The sequence below is a fragment of the Musca autumnalis genome, unplaced genomic scaffold, assembly GCF_047663935.1.
Source record: "Musca autumnalis isolate F117 unplaced genomic scaffold, ASM4766393v1 scaffold_2, whole genome shotgun sequence".
Taxonomy (NCBI): Eukaryota; Metazoa; Arthropoda; class Insecta; order Diptera; family Muscidae; genus Musca; species Musca autumnalis.
The window spans coordinates 31142392-31160470 of NW_027411755.1; the positions used below are offsets into that span (position 1 = coordinate 31142392).

The 18079-nt window shown below is 34.8% G+C and overlaps 1 protein-coding gene across 1 annotated transcript; it reads right to left on the bottom strand.

Moving 5' to 3' along the window:
* Positions 1-6960: 6960 nt before the first annotated feature.
* Positions 6961-11060, bottom strand: LOC141393871 (protein ref(2)P-like). The gene is made up of 3 exons (XM_073967468.1): positions 10426-11060; positions 7465-9141; positions 6961-7404 (listed from the first exon to the last, which is right to left on the bottom strand). Exons 1-3 carry the CDS (start codon positions 10592-10594, stop codon positions 7256-7258), a joined length of 1995 nt encoding a protein of 664 aa, XP_073823569.1. The 5' UTR covers positions 10595-11060; the 3' UTR covers positions 6961-7255.
* Between the last annotated feature and the right edge of the window lie 7019 nt (positions 11061-18079).

Here is an 18079-nt window from a genome sequence, read left to right on the forward strand (position 1 = left end):
TTTTTGTTGACTTTTAAATTTCAAATTACAGAAAGGTACGGAAAATCGGGAGGTTTGTTTTGGGGCTATACAAAAACATGGACCTACGTTCGGTTAAACATTTTAAGTAAAATCCTCAAAGTACCGAAAATCGGGAAGTATCGTTATATTGGGGCTATGTTGAAAATTGTTGATGCATATGTGTGGTGACCACTACAACCTTCAAATGTCAAATTACAGTTAGTTCTGTTAAAAATTGTAGCTAAAATTGCCAAATTACTGAAAATTGGGAGGTACCGTTACATGGGAGCTATATCCGAACATGGACCTATATTGACAATTTTTGATGGAGAGGTGTTGTGACCACTAAGAACTTCAAATGTCAAATTACTGCTAGTTCGGTTTGTAGCTAAAATCATCAAATTACTGAAAATCGGGAGGTACCGTTATATGGGAGCTTTCTTGACAATTTTTGGTGGAGAGGTGTGGTGACCACTAAGAATTTCAAATGTTCAAATTACAGATAATTCGGTTAAAACTTGTTGGTAAAATTCTCAAAATACCTGAAATCGGGCGGTAACGTTATATGGGGGCTATTCCAAAACATGGACCTATGTCCACTAGTTATATAAGTTTATTGACATTAAAGAACCCTAAATGTCAATTGATAACTAAATCGGTCTGAATATGTAGATAAAAACGTCAAAATGCCGTAAATCGGGGGTACTGTTATATGGGGGCTATTCCAAAACGTGGACCTAGGTCCCCAACTTTTGTCACATAAGTTTATTGACATTTAAGAACTTCAAATGTCAAATTATAGCTTCATCGGTCTGAAAATGTAGCTAAAAACGTCAAAATACCGTAAATCAGGGGGTACCATTATATGGGGGCTATACGAAAACGTGGACCTATGTCCACAACTTTTGTTATATAAGTTTATTGATACTTAAGAACCCTAAATGTCAAATTATAGCTAAATCGGTCTGAAAATGTAGCTAAAACCGTCAAAATACCGTAAATCGAGGGGTACCGTTATATGGGGGCTAAACCAAAACGTAGACCTATGTCCACAACTTTCCTTATATAAGTTTATTGACATTTAAGAACCCTAAATGTCAAATTATAGCTACATCGGTCTGAAAATGTAGCTAAAAACGTCAAATTACAGCAAATCGGGGGGTACCGTTATGTGGGGGCTATACCAAAACGTGGACCTATGTCCACAACTTTTGTTATATATGTTTATTGATACTTAAGAACCCTAAATGTGAAATTATAGCTAAATCGGTCTAAAAGTGTAGCTAAAAACGTCAAAATACCGCAAATCGGGGGGTACCGTTATATGGGGGCTATACCAAAACGTGGACCTATGTCCACAAGTTTTGTTATATATGTTTATTAACACTTAAGAACCCTAAATGTCAAATTATAGCTACATCGGTCTGATAATGTAGCTAAAAACGTCAAAATACCGTATATCGGGAGGTACCGTTATATGGGGGCTATACCAAAACGTGGACCTATGTCCACAACTTTTGTTATGTAAGTTTATTGATACTTAAGAACCCTAAACGTCAAATTATAGCTAAATCGGTCTAAAAATGTAGCTAAAAACGTCCAAATACCGCAAATCGGGGGGTACCGTTATATGGGGGCTATACCAAAACGTGGACTTATGTCCACAAGTTTTGTTATATATGTTTACTGACACTTAAGAACCCTAAATGTCAAATTATAGCCAAATCGGTCTGAAAATGTAGCTAAAAACGTCAAAATACCGTAAATCGGGGGGTACCGTTATATGGGGGCTATACCAAAACGTGGACCGATATAGCCCATCATCGAACTTGACCTGCCTGCAAACAAAAGACGAATTATCCCAAAATTTCAGCGTCCTATCTCCATTTTTGTGGATGCTAGAGTGATTACCACAGACGGACGGACGGACGGACGGACGGACGGACGGACGTGCTCAGATCGACTTAGAATTTTACCCTGATCAAGAATATATATACTTTATAGGGTCGCAAATGAGTATTTCAATGCGTTACAAACGGAAAAACAAACTTAATATACCCTCCATACTATGGTGGAGGGTATAAAAAGTAATTAACCTGCAAAGATGACTTTGGGGAACAAAGCATCAATATGAGCACTAAACTCAAGCTTGTGATCAACGTATACACCCAAGCATTTAACCTTATCCACTCTATGTTGAACCCAAGAAATCCGTCTTCGGAATGATGAAATGGTTCCTTTCGATATCTTATGGATCTAGACGCTAAAAATTACAATAATTGTCGTAGTATATACTTTTCCATCATATACGAATATACAAAATTCGAAATCTACTAATTACATATTTCACAGTACATTTTGTATGATTTTATTAAGCAAACACATCCCGGTTATAAATATTTACAATAATTTTGCCATGTAGATGTCTCAAAATACGAAATTTCATAAAAATATGAAATTTATTGAAACTTTTTTTAAAACTCCCACACTGTTTGCCGGGGAGATTTTTCCCACAAAAAGATACAAAATTCTCCCACAATTCAAGATAGAGAATGTATACATTTTCCCCATGGGAACAACAAATATCCAATTCGAACTTCATTCAGAATGAGGCGAGAGGAGAAATGGGAAAAACTCCCACAAAATTTTATGGATTTTTTAAAAATTATTTTTCAATAATTCGTGGATTTTTTAAAAATTATTTTCAATAATTCGTGGATTTTTTAAAAAATTATTTTTCAATAATTCGTGGATTTTTTTACAAATTATTTTTCAATACGTGGATTTTTTAAAAAATTATTTTCAATAATTTGCGGACTTTTTTAAAATTATTTTTCAATAATCCGCGTATTTTTTTTTTTAATAATCCGTGGATTTTTAAAAATAACTTTTCAATAATTCATGGATTTTTTAACAATTATTTTTCAATAATTCGTGGATTTTTTAACAATTATCTTTCAATAATTTGTGGATTTTTTTACAAATTATTTTTCAATAATTCGTGGATTTTTCAAAAATTATTTTTCTATAATTCGTGGATTTTTTAAAAAATTATTTTCAATAATTTGTGGACTTTTCTTAAAATTATTTTTCAATAATCCGCTATTTTTTATAAATTTATTTTTAATAATTTGCGGACTTTTTTAAAATTATTTTTCAATAATCCGCGTATTTTTTAAAAATAACTTTTCAATAATTCAATAATTCTCGGATTTTTTAAAAATTGTTTTTCAATTATTCGTGGATTTTTTTAAAATGATTTCTCAATAATTCGTGGATTTTTAAAAATTATTATACCCTACACCACTATGTGGGGAGGGTATTATAAGTTGGTTTTGGCCAAAAAGTTTGTAACGCATCGAAATACTGGTCGTAGACCCATACTTATATATATCAAAATGAATGTCTCGACGAGCTGAGTCGATCTGGCTATGTGTGTCCGTCCGTCCGTCTGTCCGTCTGTCCGTCTGTCCATCTAAACCTTGTAATCACGCTACAGGCCGCAATTTTGATCGGATCGTCACGAAATTTTGGATGTTGATGAGGGTCCCGGAGGGGAAGAAGCCTATTGATTTTGGTGATGGTCGGATAATATTTAGGGGTCGGAAAGGGCAAAAAACTTAGGTGGATAAAAAGACAACGTTTTTTTCCAAAGCCAATATCTCAACTTCTATATGGGGTATACCAAAAGCAAAACCTGACAATGAATGCAGAAAATATCACCTTTCTAATGATGTAAAGTAGGTGTTCGTAGGTGATCAAACAACGTAGATATCGCAATAGTAGCAAATAAAACCCCAATTTTCATTTTTGCGATTTTAATTATATTGAAAAATATCTCAGCTTTGGTTGAACATTTTCCAAAAGCAAAGCCTGACTATGAAAGTAGAAGATCCCGTCTTTACAATGATGCAAACTAGGTCGGCGTAGGTAACCAAATAACGGAGATATCGCAATAGTCGGTAATACATCCCATTTTTCTATTTTTTTGGAAATCACGCTACAGGTCGCAATATTGATCGGATCGTCACGAAAATATTAGGGTTAATGGGGGCCTCGCAGATGAAGAAACATATTGATTTTGGTGATGGTCGGATAATATTTAGGGGTCGGAATGGGCAAACACTTATTTGGAGAAAAGTCAACATTTTATTTCAAAACCAATATCTCTGTTTCTTTAAGAGGTATATCAAAAGCAAAACTTGGAAAGGAAAGTAGAAAATATCACCTTTACAACGGTGTAAAGCAGGTTGTCGTAGGTGGTCAAATAGCAAAGATATGGCAATTGCCGATAATGCATCCCATTTTCCGATTTTTTTGTAATCACGCTACAGGTTGCAATTTTGATCGGATGGTCACGAAATTTTGGGGGTTAATGGGGGTCCCACAGAGGAAGAAGCCTACTGATTTTAATGATGGTCGGATAATATTCAAGGGTCGGAATGGGCAAAAACTTATTTGGAGAAAAGGTCAACGTTTTATTTCAAAGCCAAAATCTCTGTTTCTTTAAGAGGTATATCAGAAGCAAAACCTGGCAAGGAAAGTAGAAAATATCACCTTTACAACGATGTAAAGTAGGTTGTCGTAGCTGCTAAAACAACAGAGATATCGCAATAGTCGGTAATGCATCCCATTTTCCGATTTGTTTGTAATCACGCTACAGGTCGCAATTTTAATCGGATCGTCACGAATTTTTTGGGAGTTGATGCGGGTCCCACATAGGAAGAAGCCTATTGATTTTGGTGATAGCCGGATATTATTTAGGGGTCGGAATGGGGAAAACTCATTTGGAGACAAATTCAAAGTTTTATTCTTTGTGAATATATTGGCTTCTAGTAGGGGTATTCCTGTCAATGGAAGAAGAAAATATTACCTTTACATTGGTGTTAAGCAGGTTGGCGAAGGTGGTCAAACAAGGGAGATACCACAATAGTCGGTAATGCAATCAAGCTACAGGTCGTAATTTTGATCGGATGGTCACGAATTTTTGGTTGCTTATGGGGGCCCCAGAGACAAAGAGACATATTATTTTTGGTGGTAGTCGGTTTATATTCCCTAAAAGAAATGTTTACCAGTGAAAAGCTTATGCACAGGGGTAGTGGTGTAGGGTATCACATGGTCGGCCCCGTCCCGACTATAGCCTTTGCTCACTTGTTTTTCAATAATTCTTGGATTTTTTAAAAATTATTTTTCAATAATTCGTGGATTTTTTAAAAATTATTTTTCAATAATTCGTGGATTTTTTTACAAATTATTTTTCAATAATTCGTGGATGTTTTTAAAATTATTTTTCAATAATTCGTGTATTTTTTAGAAATTATTTTTCAGCAATTCGTGGATTTTTTATATATTATTTTTCAGTAATTCGTTGATTTTTTAAAAATTATTTTCCAATTAGTGGATTTTTTTACAAATTATTTTTCAATAATTCGTGGATGTTTTTAAAATTATTTTTCAATAATTCGTAGATGTTTTTAAAATTATTTTTCAATAATTCGTGGATGTTTTTAAATTTACTTTTTAATAATTCGTGGATGTTTTTAAAATTATTTTTCAATAATTCGTGGATGTTTTTAAAATTATTTTTCAATAATTCGTGGATGTTTTTAAAATTACTTTTTAATAATTCGTGGATGTTTTTAAAATTATTTTTCAATAATTCGTGGATGTTTTTAAAATTATTTTTCAATAATTCGTGGATGTTTTTAAAATTATTTTTCAATAATTCGTGGAAGTTTTTAAAATTATTTTTCAATAATTCGTGGATTTTTTTACAAATTATTTTTCAATAATTCGTGGATGTTTTTAAAATTATTTTTCAATAATTCGTGGATGTTTTAAAATTATTTTTCAATAATTCGTGGATGTTTTAAAATTATTTTTCAATAATTCGTGACTGTTTTTAAAATTATTTTTCAATAATTCGTGGATGTTTTTAAAATTATTTTTCAATAATTCGTGAATGTTTTTAAAATTAATTTTCAATAATTCGTGGATTTTTACAAATTATTTTTCAATAATTCGTGATTTTTCCTAAAATTATTTTTCAATAAATTCGTGATTTTTTAAAAATTATTTTTCAATAATTCGTGATTTTTTTAAAAATCCTTTTTCAATAATTCTTTATCATTTAAACCTTTCACTCTTCCACTGCCTTACATATTTTAATATTTAATTTGCTCATTTTGAACAATTTTCGACCCAGAAATAGGGTGTAAGATGTTGTATTGGCGATTCAATATAGTAAATACCCAAATAAATACCCGGCCATTGACGAAAAGTGTCAGGCAATTAGTTCTTATGCGAAAATTAGCCAACATTTGTACTGAAAACGAAAATAATTAGAATGTGAATTTGTAAACAGCCAATGGAGACCTCCATGTGTCCTTTTATGTCCACTTGTTTCAACACTTTTCATTCCAAGTCAAAAATTCGTTTGAAAATGTCCTCTTCGGTTAAGCAAAGTTTGGATTATTTGGCTGTACAATATGGAGCGATTATGTGTTTGGGTTTGGATATTGGTGTTACACGTCGCAAGGCCTTAATTCTTACTGTACCACAATTTACATGCAATATGGATTCGGAAATTTTGTCGCGCACAGCATTATCGATATTGATGCCATCACCGCATCTTTTTCCATGTTTAATCAGGGTATACTGTTGTTGTTTAAAATGTTTTTGATTATACTTAAAGGTGATGAAATGTTGACGCTAATATGGGATATGAATTCATTGGCCAGGGGAGGTAAATTGTAACTCCATGTCATTCAACTGTTTCAGTATCGCTACAGCCCGTGGCGTGGTTCGCACAGCGCCGATACTCACCGTCAAAGCAGAACATTGACCCGTAGCTCTATTAAAGAATTTGTTTCTAAAACACACGAAGTACTGTCTTATTTGCCTGCACAATATTCCATACGTGTGTAGCATTAGAACGGACATCATCAGAACTCTTCACTGTTTCTTTCTTTAAAATGTTTTATTCTTCAAATTATATAGTGTCGATTAGGGGGAGATTTCATAACACAGATACACATTGGAATACATATAAGGATATTAACAGCTAATAACTACATATACATACATATTTTGGTTATATAGATAGATATAGGCTTGTGTTTAACCCAACGCCATTTACACTAACACTACAAAGACGATATATTTAGGGTAAGAGGAAATTAGAGTTATTCTTTAAAATAAATATATAATTCATTTGGGGCCACCACCCAGTGGCGGGGAAAAGGAGTAACGAAATTTAACGGCTATTACGTTGTGTGGCCGAAATAAGATCCAAAGCTTCGGATATATTGCCATTAACACTTTCCAATAATTGAGTTAACCAGGCACCCTCATTGCTGAAACCCATTGCCATCATGGCATGAACCGAACTATTGATGAGTTCATCTGGAAATTAGAGAAAAACAGATAAATACACATTCTATAATCTATATGCTTACAACTTACCCTGATGATAAACTGGTATGGTTCTCTTTTCTTCTGGTTTCTGTGGAGTTGTTTGTTCCGGTTCTTTGGGTGTATTCTTGAAAACTGGTACTGCACGCAATTCTTTGGGAACTTCATTGTTATCAGTGCTGGCTTTACGCTCTTGGGTTTCCATTTTATCAATGTGAGCTTTTAGATCAGCACTTATTTGAGCAAAATCCATGACATTTGATTTATTTAAAGATTGTGGTGGAGTGTTGGCATTAGAAGAAGAAGGTGCTGTTGCGGCGGATTTTGTTTCTGGACTAGCTTCCTTGGAGGGAGCATTTAATTTAATAAATGATTCCGAAACACTGTCACTCTCGCTATCGCTACCCAAATCACTAACATCCAATAGACCATTATTGACTTCTTCTTGAGTTTTCTTTGGCTCTTCTGTGGCTTCAGCAACGGCTTTAGAAGAGGATGTGGAAGTGTTGGTCTTGGATGAATTCATGGAGTTTTGGGTATTATTGGATTGCTGTGAAGCATTTGATGGCCTGCGTAGATTTGCAGCAGCAAAGGGACATGAGACGGCTTCACCACCTTCAGCTCCATCCATGGGATCAAGCATTTTGGCAAACATGTCATTGAAATTATTTAATATTTCCATGCCACCTTTTAGGAGTTTAGGATCAAGCAATTGGACAAAATCTTGTAGTGATGGTGTGGCCGACATGGTGGGTGGTGTAGCTTGGGCACTGTTGTTGGGTGTCGATGATTTTGATGAAGTAGATGGAATTTCATTGTCTTTTCCATTATCATTTGGTGTAGAAGTGGTGCTCGCCTCCTTGGCTGCAGCCAAGGCAGTTTCATGTATAACTTTGGCTGCAATTTCAGCCGATTTCACAGCAGTCTCATGGGCTTTTTGAGCTGCAATATGTGCCGCCTCAGCAGCTGCCTTGGCAATGGCTTCATGATCAATGTTTTCAGTTGCAGTTTTATCAGTACTGGCAGAGGTCTCACCTGCAGCAGCGGCGGCAGCTGCAGCACCACCACCTTCGGCCAAATCATGCATCATTTCATATAAGTGAGACAAGAAGCTGTGGCGAGCATGACGACGTCCATGTTTACGACCAGCTTCCTTGCTCTTTTCACCATCTCCATTGGCACCAGCAGCTGCGGCGGCCGAACAGCTAGGAGTAGCAGCAGCTGTTGCACTCTTCCAACGTTTTTCATGATGGTGATGTTTACGACCCAATTTACGACCACATCCAGTACCTGCTGTTACCCAGGCATCTACAACATATGGACAACTATTGTTGGGCATACGTATCATCATGTGATCACCATGAACATGCTTGGCTTCACAGTGTTGACACAAATCATAGTTGGGACACTGAATACACTTGTAACGGAAACCCACAATGGGTGCCATAAGACAAGAATCACATTCCACATTTAGATGAATGCTATTGGCATCCATGTTAACATCAGCTGGTGGTACTTGAGATTGACCAGATGTAGCGCCAGCAGCAGCTGAAGCAGTGGATGATTCATTCGATGCAGTAGCATTAGTAGTTGTGGTGGCATTTTGTGGCTTTTCATTAGTTGAAGGATTCTTGGGAGCAACAAACAAATGGCGACGTTCCGTGTTCATATCCAAAAAGATATTATAATCAGTTTGGTTGGCAATAGCGATTTCATCACCATCTCCATCTGGAAAGAAAAGGAAAAATTAGATAAAACTTGAAATATTCAAAACAATAATTAAATGTACCAGATAACTGAGTATTGGATTACGTAGTGGCTACATAGGTACCCAATTTATAACCTTAATTAATATGACAAACATATCGCATTCAAGCTAAGAATTCACCCAGAAAATGAATTCCAAATGAAACTTGCGAGTTGGTGATTCAGCAAATTTTCATTGGGAGAAAATCCAAATTGGTTTTCTCTCTCACTCGCCTCATATAGGTACGCAAAGGAAGTACAACATTTATAAAGATTAAAGTTCAGACGGTTCTCCCCAAAACATGCTTATCAGTTCTTGTTTTGATGATTCATATTATTTGCAATCTTCGTGGGCTTTTGTGATTATAAATAATAGACAATGATAAAGAATCTATGATAAAATAACATTGACAGCCAGCTGATAAATGTATTACTTTTTTGCATTCCAATCTGCCAACAATGGGTATCGGAAAAGAAAACTGCCCACAACTCAGAAATCCACACTTCCCAGAAAAACGGCTTACAAAATCGTGTTTGCAATCTTGTTTAAAGGAGTATAACCTTAAACACTTTCAAATAAGTAAGAAACTAGCAGATTTTAGCTGCAAATACCTGACAAAAGAATACTGCTCATTACAACTATTCATGGGAGTCAGAATAATATGAAAATGGGTTGCTCGCGAAAGTTGTCCAAGATTAAACTCGTATTAAGTTCATCTCAGTAACATTTGCAAGTAGGGTCGCAGGTGGCCACCATGTTATATTTTAATATAATGTTTATTAGTGCCCGCCGTGCCCGCCGAAAGTTTTGGTAGCCACTCCTTTGAAAGTATTAACCACCTATCCCATGGTAAGAGTGGAAATATCCTTTGTGATTGAGCTTGTAAAATTTCAATGCGGAAGAATATCTCTCACTGGTGTTTGAGGAGTATAACCCTGAAAACGTTCAAATTATCCCCGATTTTCGATAACTTCCATTGCTGATGGAAATTTTCGTCCATTAATCAATTTGTTTTGAAATTCAACGTTAATATTGATTTAAGAGAGACATTCGTTCTCTTAACGAGCCATTTTGTAATGCAATTCTCTTAAAAGAAACAAATCAAAGTGCAATCAAAAGTGCACCGTGCACCACACAAACAAATGTAGTATGTATTGCAAAATATACTATGTAATTTCCGATTTTTTGCATCATCTGATACAGAAAAAAAACATTAATTTATCTGTTTAAATTCAAGTCCACATAATTAATTTTAACACACTTACCAATCCAGTAGTAACGTATTTCACAACGTTGCTCCTTATGTTCATCGAATAGAGACTTCTGAATTCCTTCTTTAATGTCCACAAAGATTTGTGAAGTATTCTTCAAATAGCCATTGATTTTTTGGTCATTCGACAACTTGTAAGTAAATTTCAACAAAGATGACGACATGGCTTCTTGCTTTTTATTATTTCACGAACTTAAGTTTCAATTGTTTTCTTATTATTTAAACTGGTTTGTAAAAACTTTTTAAATTAGTGTTTTTTGGAATATTTTTAATGGCTTTTTGCGTTTCACAGACTGATTTTTCCGCGTTATGACTTCTTATTGGTATGGTTATTTTCGAACTGGTCGTTGGTTCTATATCGCTTTGTTTTTATACGTATGAAACGACACTCAACGTACGCAATTACTCACTCTCTTGCTTGAAACTATTTCACAATTTCTCTTAAAATAACTTCACATATTCTCTTTAATTCTCGTTTATTCTGGACAATTCTTTATTGAATAACGTTTATTCCTTCAAAATTGCAATATCATTTTAATTCCGGACTGGATTGATGATTGGTATTAAATGGCGAGTTGTTTTGGGTGACTTGAAGTTTTAGTGTGTGAACATTACACTGAACGTACCCATTACACCTGAAATTGATATGATAGATTGCTACTTTAATTTTAACGGGTGACAAGTGTCATAATGTTGTTAATGTCATGGTACAATCATACAAGTAGTATAATCTGCCAGCTGACGGTAACATAATGTGTCAAGTGCATTGAATTGATGTCAAATTTTGACACCTTATGTTACCAACAATTGCCGATGCGGCTACCTGTGTATTTGTACCATGGTTAATGTCATGTTCATACCAGTATTTGGAGCACGTTGTTCGCTCCCATAATTACAGTACGTTTATATAACCGGATTTAACAAACCCCCGCAGGGTTTCAAAAGTCATAAACATGACCTTACGTACACGAATTAACCCGATACGACACGGCACAATTCACGAAAAGGTCGTAAGTCTATTTTTATAAATTTTTCAGGAGGAGGAAAAAACATTCTACCGCTTTCTGTATTAAAGATTTTACTATGGTGGTAAAAACAGTGTTTTTCGTTTATTTTTTCCGCTTCAATACCTGTATTTTGTTTGATCGAATTCCGTCGCGTTTGGGAGATAATAGGATACAGTTAGTTAACCAAATTATTGCAAACGATGAAATTGCAAAAATTTATATTTTTAATTAGGAATTTTTTCAATAATGTTGGATTTTTTTGTACAAATCTGTTGATTTACCTGTTAATGAAAACATCAAGCCAAAAAATTCAGAAATCGGTCGAAATTAACAAAAGCAAAGGGCAAAAAGTAACTGGTTTTTGTGTTGTAAAAAAATCAATAAATTCGAGGGATTTTCCCATGATTTTTATTTTATTTATTAGTTTTATGGTATGTGGACATGTAGATCCATAGAAAGTCAGGCTAACGGACTTCGGAAAATATGCCACGTTTGGCAAATCCGAAAGAGAAATCGCTAAAATCACCTCTCATAAGCTGAGAACTATATACGACGTGGTATATGACGTCGAGAGAGAAGGCGGGCTCAAACTAAAGACGTTACATGGCAGGCCAAAAATGGTGACCCCACGAATTGACAGGAGAATTATTAAAGAACATGACGAAAGACATCAAAAAAGATTTTGGAGTAAAGGCCGGGACACATAAGAAGCATGGCATTCTTGCTGAAGTCATATCTGATAAAAGTCTAAAGACCAAGTTCGACCCAATAGAAAGATTTCAGAATCTCATTTGAATTAGTCCCAATTTACATTAAGCGAGTTTACTTGCGGCAATTGTCAGTTTGATGGAGAGAGAGGTGAGGTATATGGTAACCCTTTGCCTCTCAACACCCTCTCTCACCCACAAACTGACAATTGCCGCAAGTAAACTCGCCTAATGTAAATTGGGACTTAGGTCGAACTTGGTCTGCAGTCAATTATCAGATATGACTTATTAGGCGTTTACACCACACAGTTTGTCTTCAAATACAGCTCTGATTTACTAATACATACATATATTTGTCGGCTGTCTTCCAGCTGTCCATCATTTTTTCACAGACAGTCAAGTTAACAAATTTTTTACATGTTTGTAAAAATAAGTGAGATAATGACTGAAATGTGTTGAAAACGAAAGAACATTAACATGAATGACTATCAAAACATGTCCTCAACTGCCCTGTCATGTGTAAACGCAGGGTTACTAGGCGTTTAAGGCCTGGGTACATAAGCTGCCTCGCCTGCTTATATGGCTTGCTTCTGATAAAAGAATAAAAAACAAAAGGGCAACCCAGTTCGAAATTTGTTCGGCCTTATTTATTATTTTATTTTTATTATGTCAGAAATGAAGCAGAAAAGCAAGACAACAAGGCAAGGCAGCTTATGTACCCAGGCCTTAACACACAGACAGTATTAGGTCTGTCTGGTTACCCTAAAACTTGTAACAATTTGTACCAATTGTTGCTGGAAGTCGTCTGTTAACACAAAAAGCAGGCAAAAGCAAGCACTTGTAACTCTTCTTCCTGAAAACAATCAATCAGCTGTTTTTAATTATTCTAAAGAGGCCTGGGTACATAAGCTGATTGCCTTGCTTTCCTGCTTCATTTCTGACATAACATGGTATAAATAAAGAGGTAGATTTAAATGAAAAAAATCTATTGAACCCTTGTTTTTCCTGAATTCCTAAAACTTCAAAATTAATCAACAAGTGGGTTTGTTTACAACATCAATTTTGAGCATTTTATAAAAATCGCGAAAAATGAATGAAGGACCAATGTTTCTCCGCATAATCAAGTTGTGGATATGATAAAATGTTTGTTTCAATGATAACCTGACGATTTATTTCCATACAAATGTTCCAAAAATAATTTTAAAAATCATTGAATTCGATTGTTTTTAAAATTGTTTGACATATTATTCAAACACCACACACACATACAAAGATTGTGCGTATTGTTTTGAAGTTTTAAGAATACTCGAATGAAAAAAATTAAATTGACATAAAGCTTTGGCTAACCTTTCTTATTAAACCATGTGACATAATAAAAATAAAAGAATAAAGAAGGCCGAGCAAATTTCGAACTGGGCTGCCCTTTTCTTTTTTATTCTTTAACCAGAAGTAAGCAAGGTAAGCAGGCAAGGCAGCTTATGTGCCCAGGCCTTACAACTAATTGTATTGTTTCTTCGGAGAACAAAGTTACAATGTGAAAAAAATCCTTTTTGGGTCATTTTCTTTTTTTATTTTAAATAAAATACAACAATTTGCTACCCTTTTTCCTTTATTAGCGGAGAAATTGTTCTGTTTTGGCAAGTCAGCTGATTTCTTGCTGGGAAGGTGTCTGTTTACTTTTTACAATTTTCTTGCAAAAGAGAATAAAAACTCCTTACTCTCTGAGAAAGTTCTTGCTGGGAAAGTAACCAGACAGATCTATTGACAAGACAATAGCAAAGTTAAGGCCTGGGTACATAAGCTGCCTTGCCTTCCTTCTGATAAAAGAATAAAATCGAAAAGGGCAACATAGTTCGAAATTTGCTCGGCCTTCTTTATTCTTTTATTATTATTATGTCAGAAATGAAGCAGGAAAGCAAGGCGACAAGGTGAGGCAGCTTATGTACCCAGTATAATTCGGGCGTGTTTCATTCGTACACATTCTTCTTTCGACATACAGAAACTGGCTGTTAGTATCACTCTTTTGTCCTCCAGAGGGATTTCTTCCATAAACAGCCGTAGAAAGTCTGCCATTGCAGAGACAAACTTAATAGTGGGAATCAAGTCACTTGATTGGTCCCTCCTGGCATTCTCGGCCATTTCTACAAATTCATCCACAACTCCACTGTTGAAAATTGCTTGATAACCTTGTAAATCGAAGCGATCATAGTCATAGCGGTTAAGGAGGTTGTTATTGCTTGTAACGTAATTAAAATTTAGCGTCCTTCTCCTGTACCTTACTAGGCGTTTACACCAGACAGTTTGTCTTCAAATACAACTCTGATTTACTAACACATACATACATTTGTCGTTTGGCTACCAGCTGTCATTCTTTCACAGACAGCCGGGTTAACAAAATTTTGACATTTTTTGTAAAAATGTGTGAGATAATAATTTATATGTGCTGAAAACAAAAGAATATATACAAAAACAAAATATGTGAACGAAAAACGAAAAGGAATCGATGATTTTCATTCATAATTTTACAACTGTTTTTGCAGTTGTCTGGACGCCTACGTCACAAAGGCAAGTTTTGGGATTTTGACAACCAATACATGTACTCAACTGTCCTGTCATTTGTAAACGCTGGGTTAATCTCGAATTAAGGAAATGTTTAGTTAACTTGACAAGCAAGTGCATTACGACAAATCCGCAAAGCCTTCGTTGACAATATGTATATAGTACTTACACCGTAATATTGTAATTGTGATGTATGATGGGTAGCCGCATCGCCGACGGTGTATTTTATTTGCAAGCCAATACTTCGGGCTGTAGCATAGATTGTTGTTAACATATTCTCCATATCTACGACTCTGTATTGTTGTAGACCCCTGGTCCCAATGAAAATAATCCAATTGGAAAGAAGGCCCTTTAGAAGGAATCCGTATGGAGTACTAATATTTGGACTGCTAACATGGAGTGCGTAGAAACTTAAGACACAAATTCTTGCACGTAGGTCCATATTGGCGAGAAATGCCTGTAGCTTCCTTCTAGTTGAAGGAAGCTACCCTATTTGACAGCTTGGGTACCACCTTCCAACAAGGGCCAAAGGGGGTTGGATCCACACCTAGGATCTCCTGCCTCAGTGGATAGCCCTCCTTGATGATGAATCTTCGTTTCTCCTCTTCCGTATATTGGAGTTCCTTTTGATGTTCCATTTTGTTCGATACTTGTATTATATTTTTATGTATTATGTGTGATACGTTCACTGTACTACTTTCGAATGAAGAGAATCTGTGGATGTATGTACGTTCTTATAAGGTGATATTTCGTACACAGGTATCAACATGCGCTTACATGTAATGCATGTAAGTGCACAACATAAGGCCATAAATGGTCTACTTGGTTCTTCGAATGTGGGGTCCAAGGCGGTATTTGGCCTATGACATACCTTAATTGGTCCATGTGACCAAAACAGGTTAAAGTTGTCTTCATTGCTTTCATTGGCAGCCTGTTTTGGTCATATGGACCAATTAAGGTATGTCATACCGCAACAGAGGAGACTCTGTTGTGGTATGGCGTTGTATGAGTGCTTCCGGTGTAGGAAATCGTGTTTTTATAGATGGAATTAAGGGTGAGAAGTATTATTTAAACATTCTGAAAGGATAATTTGAAATTTAGGCGCTGAAAAAATGGGATATGGGACAACATGTGCCCGAGCACAAATCACATATTTTTCCAAAGTGGATGCTATGTACACAGTCTTACATAAGTATACGTACGCCCCATAAATCTCGGGTTTTAGAAAAAGTAATGATATTTATGAAATTCCAAGTACACAGGTTTATTTCGTCTCACTAATAAACAATATTTAATACAACAAAAGTATATTCCATAATATAAATAACGGTAAATTTTACAAAAACCAAAAAATGATACTTACAAAAGTATACATACGCCCCAAGGAAATATGAGTATTATCGTACAATTTATGGAATTAGCAGGAAAATGTATACATTTTATTGTTGTGGCGAATGTGTCTGGGTGTCCGAGATATATTTTAGAGAAAAAAAAATAATTTTTGGGTGTTAAGTGCCGTTATTTAATGCCAAACTTCTTGTATAGCTCGTTAAAGCGGACCCTTGCTGATTTCTTTCCGTTTTAGGTATTTGAGTATACAAAAGCCACAATATTAGTGTCAGATTATAGATTTTGATATCCTAGAAAGCTTTTTAGTTGACCTTGTGCATAACACACCTTCCTGGGTGTCGATAAATTCAATTTTTTCCTGGGATATCTCAGGAAGTTAATAGATTCCTCGGAATTCTTGGCTCAAATTACATACAGAAGACCTTGAATTGTGTTTTAATATGGCGTTATATAATCCTTGGACACCAATTGAATCAGAAATGTACAATTATCCGATACTTTCCGACCCTATATTGACGGTAATGGTTATAATACGAAAACTACGTTGTTCACAGTGTAAATTTCATGCTTTTTGGTAGTGATTATATTTTGATGCTTTGGGAGCAGGTTTTTAACAGAATATTTCACATTTCTGATTCAATTGGTGTCCAAGGATTATATAACACCATATTAAAATACAATTCAAGGTCTTTTGTATGTAATTTGAGCCAAGAATTCCGAGGAAACTATTAACTTCCTGAGATATCCTAGGAAAAATTTGAATTTATCGACACCCAGGAAGGTGTGTTATGCACAAGGTCAACTAAAAAGCTTTCTAGGATATCAAAATCTATAATCTGACACTAATATTGTGTCTTTTGTATACTCAAATACCTAAAACGGAAAGAAATCAGCAAGGGTCCGCTTTAACGAGCTTTACAAGAAGTTTGGCATTAAATAACGGCACTTAACACCCAAAAATTATTTTTTTTTTCTCTAAAATGTATCTCGGACACCCAGACACATTCGCCAAAACAATAAAATGTATAAATTTTGCTGCTAGTTCCATAAATTGTACGATAATACTCATATTTCCTTGGGGCGTATGTATACTTTTGTAAGTATCATTTTTTGGTTTTTGTAAAATTTACCGTTATTTATATTATGGAATATACTTTTGTTGTATTAAATATTGTTTATTAGTGAGACGAAATAAACCTGTGTACTTGGAATTTCATAAATATCATTACTTTTTCTAAAACCCGAGATTTATGGGGCGTACGTATACTTATGTAAGACTGTGTAACTGTCCAAAAGTGATTCAAACACCTCCCCGATTACCGGATTTGAATCCTATAGATAATTTATGGAGTATTTTGGAGACAAATATAAAAAATCGTAACATCTAAAGTACAGGAACCCTGAAATATGCCTTGCAAGAAGAATGGGGAAAAATTCCGATATCTTGCCCCGAAAACTTAGTTAAATCTTTGCCAAAAAGGCTAAAAGCTGTAAAGGATAACAAAGGATGTGATCCCAAGTGCTTAACTCCTAAGAAATCCTTTTGGTTTCATGGAACTTTTAGAGTGCATACTTTTCACTGTGAGGTAGAAATCGATGTTGTTTAACCATTTTTATTTTTTAACTAAATTTACCTGAATTTCGTTAATTTAATTTTATTATATTTAAGTTAAGACACTAATGTAAAAATATAAAAAGGAATGAAATCGCTATCATTAACCAATTCTTAGCAATCGCAATTTTAATGAAAGAAAGTGAAGTGGATACTTTTGACTGTGATTCACTATACAGTATGCAAAGTTCATATTCGTACACCCCTAAAAAGTGAATAAAATCGTTATTAATTCCATATTTCATGTGCAAATATGAAATAATTGATGGCAATTACCATAACGAAGAAAGATTTAAGAATAACAAAACAAATTTTTAATTTATTCCGCCATTTAGATATAGAAATCTGAAAGATTTTGCTTCCGAAATTGACATTTGGTTTGCTGGGATCCTTTTGTCCCGAATTCAATATGTA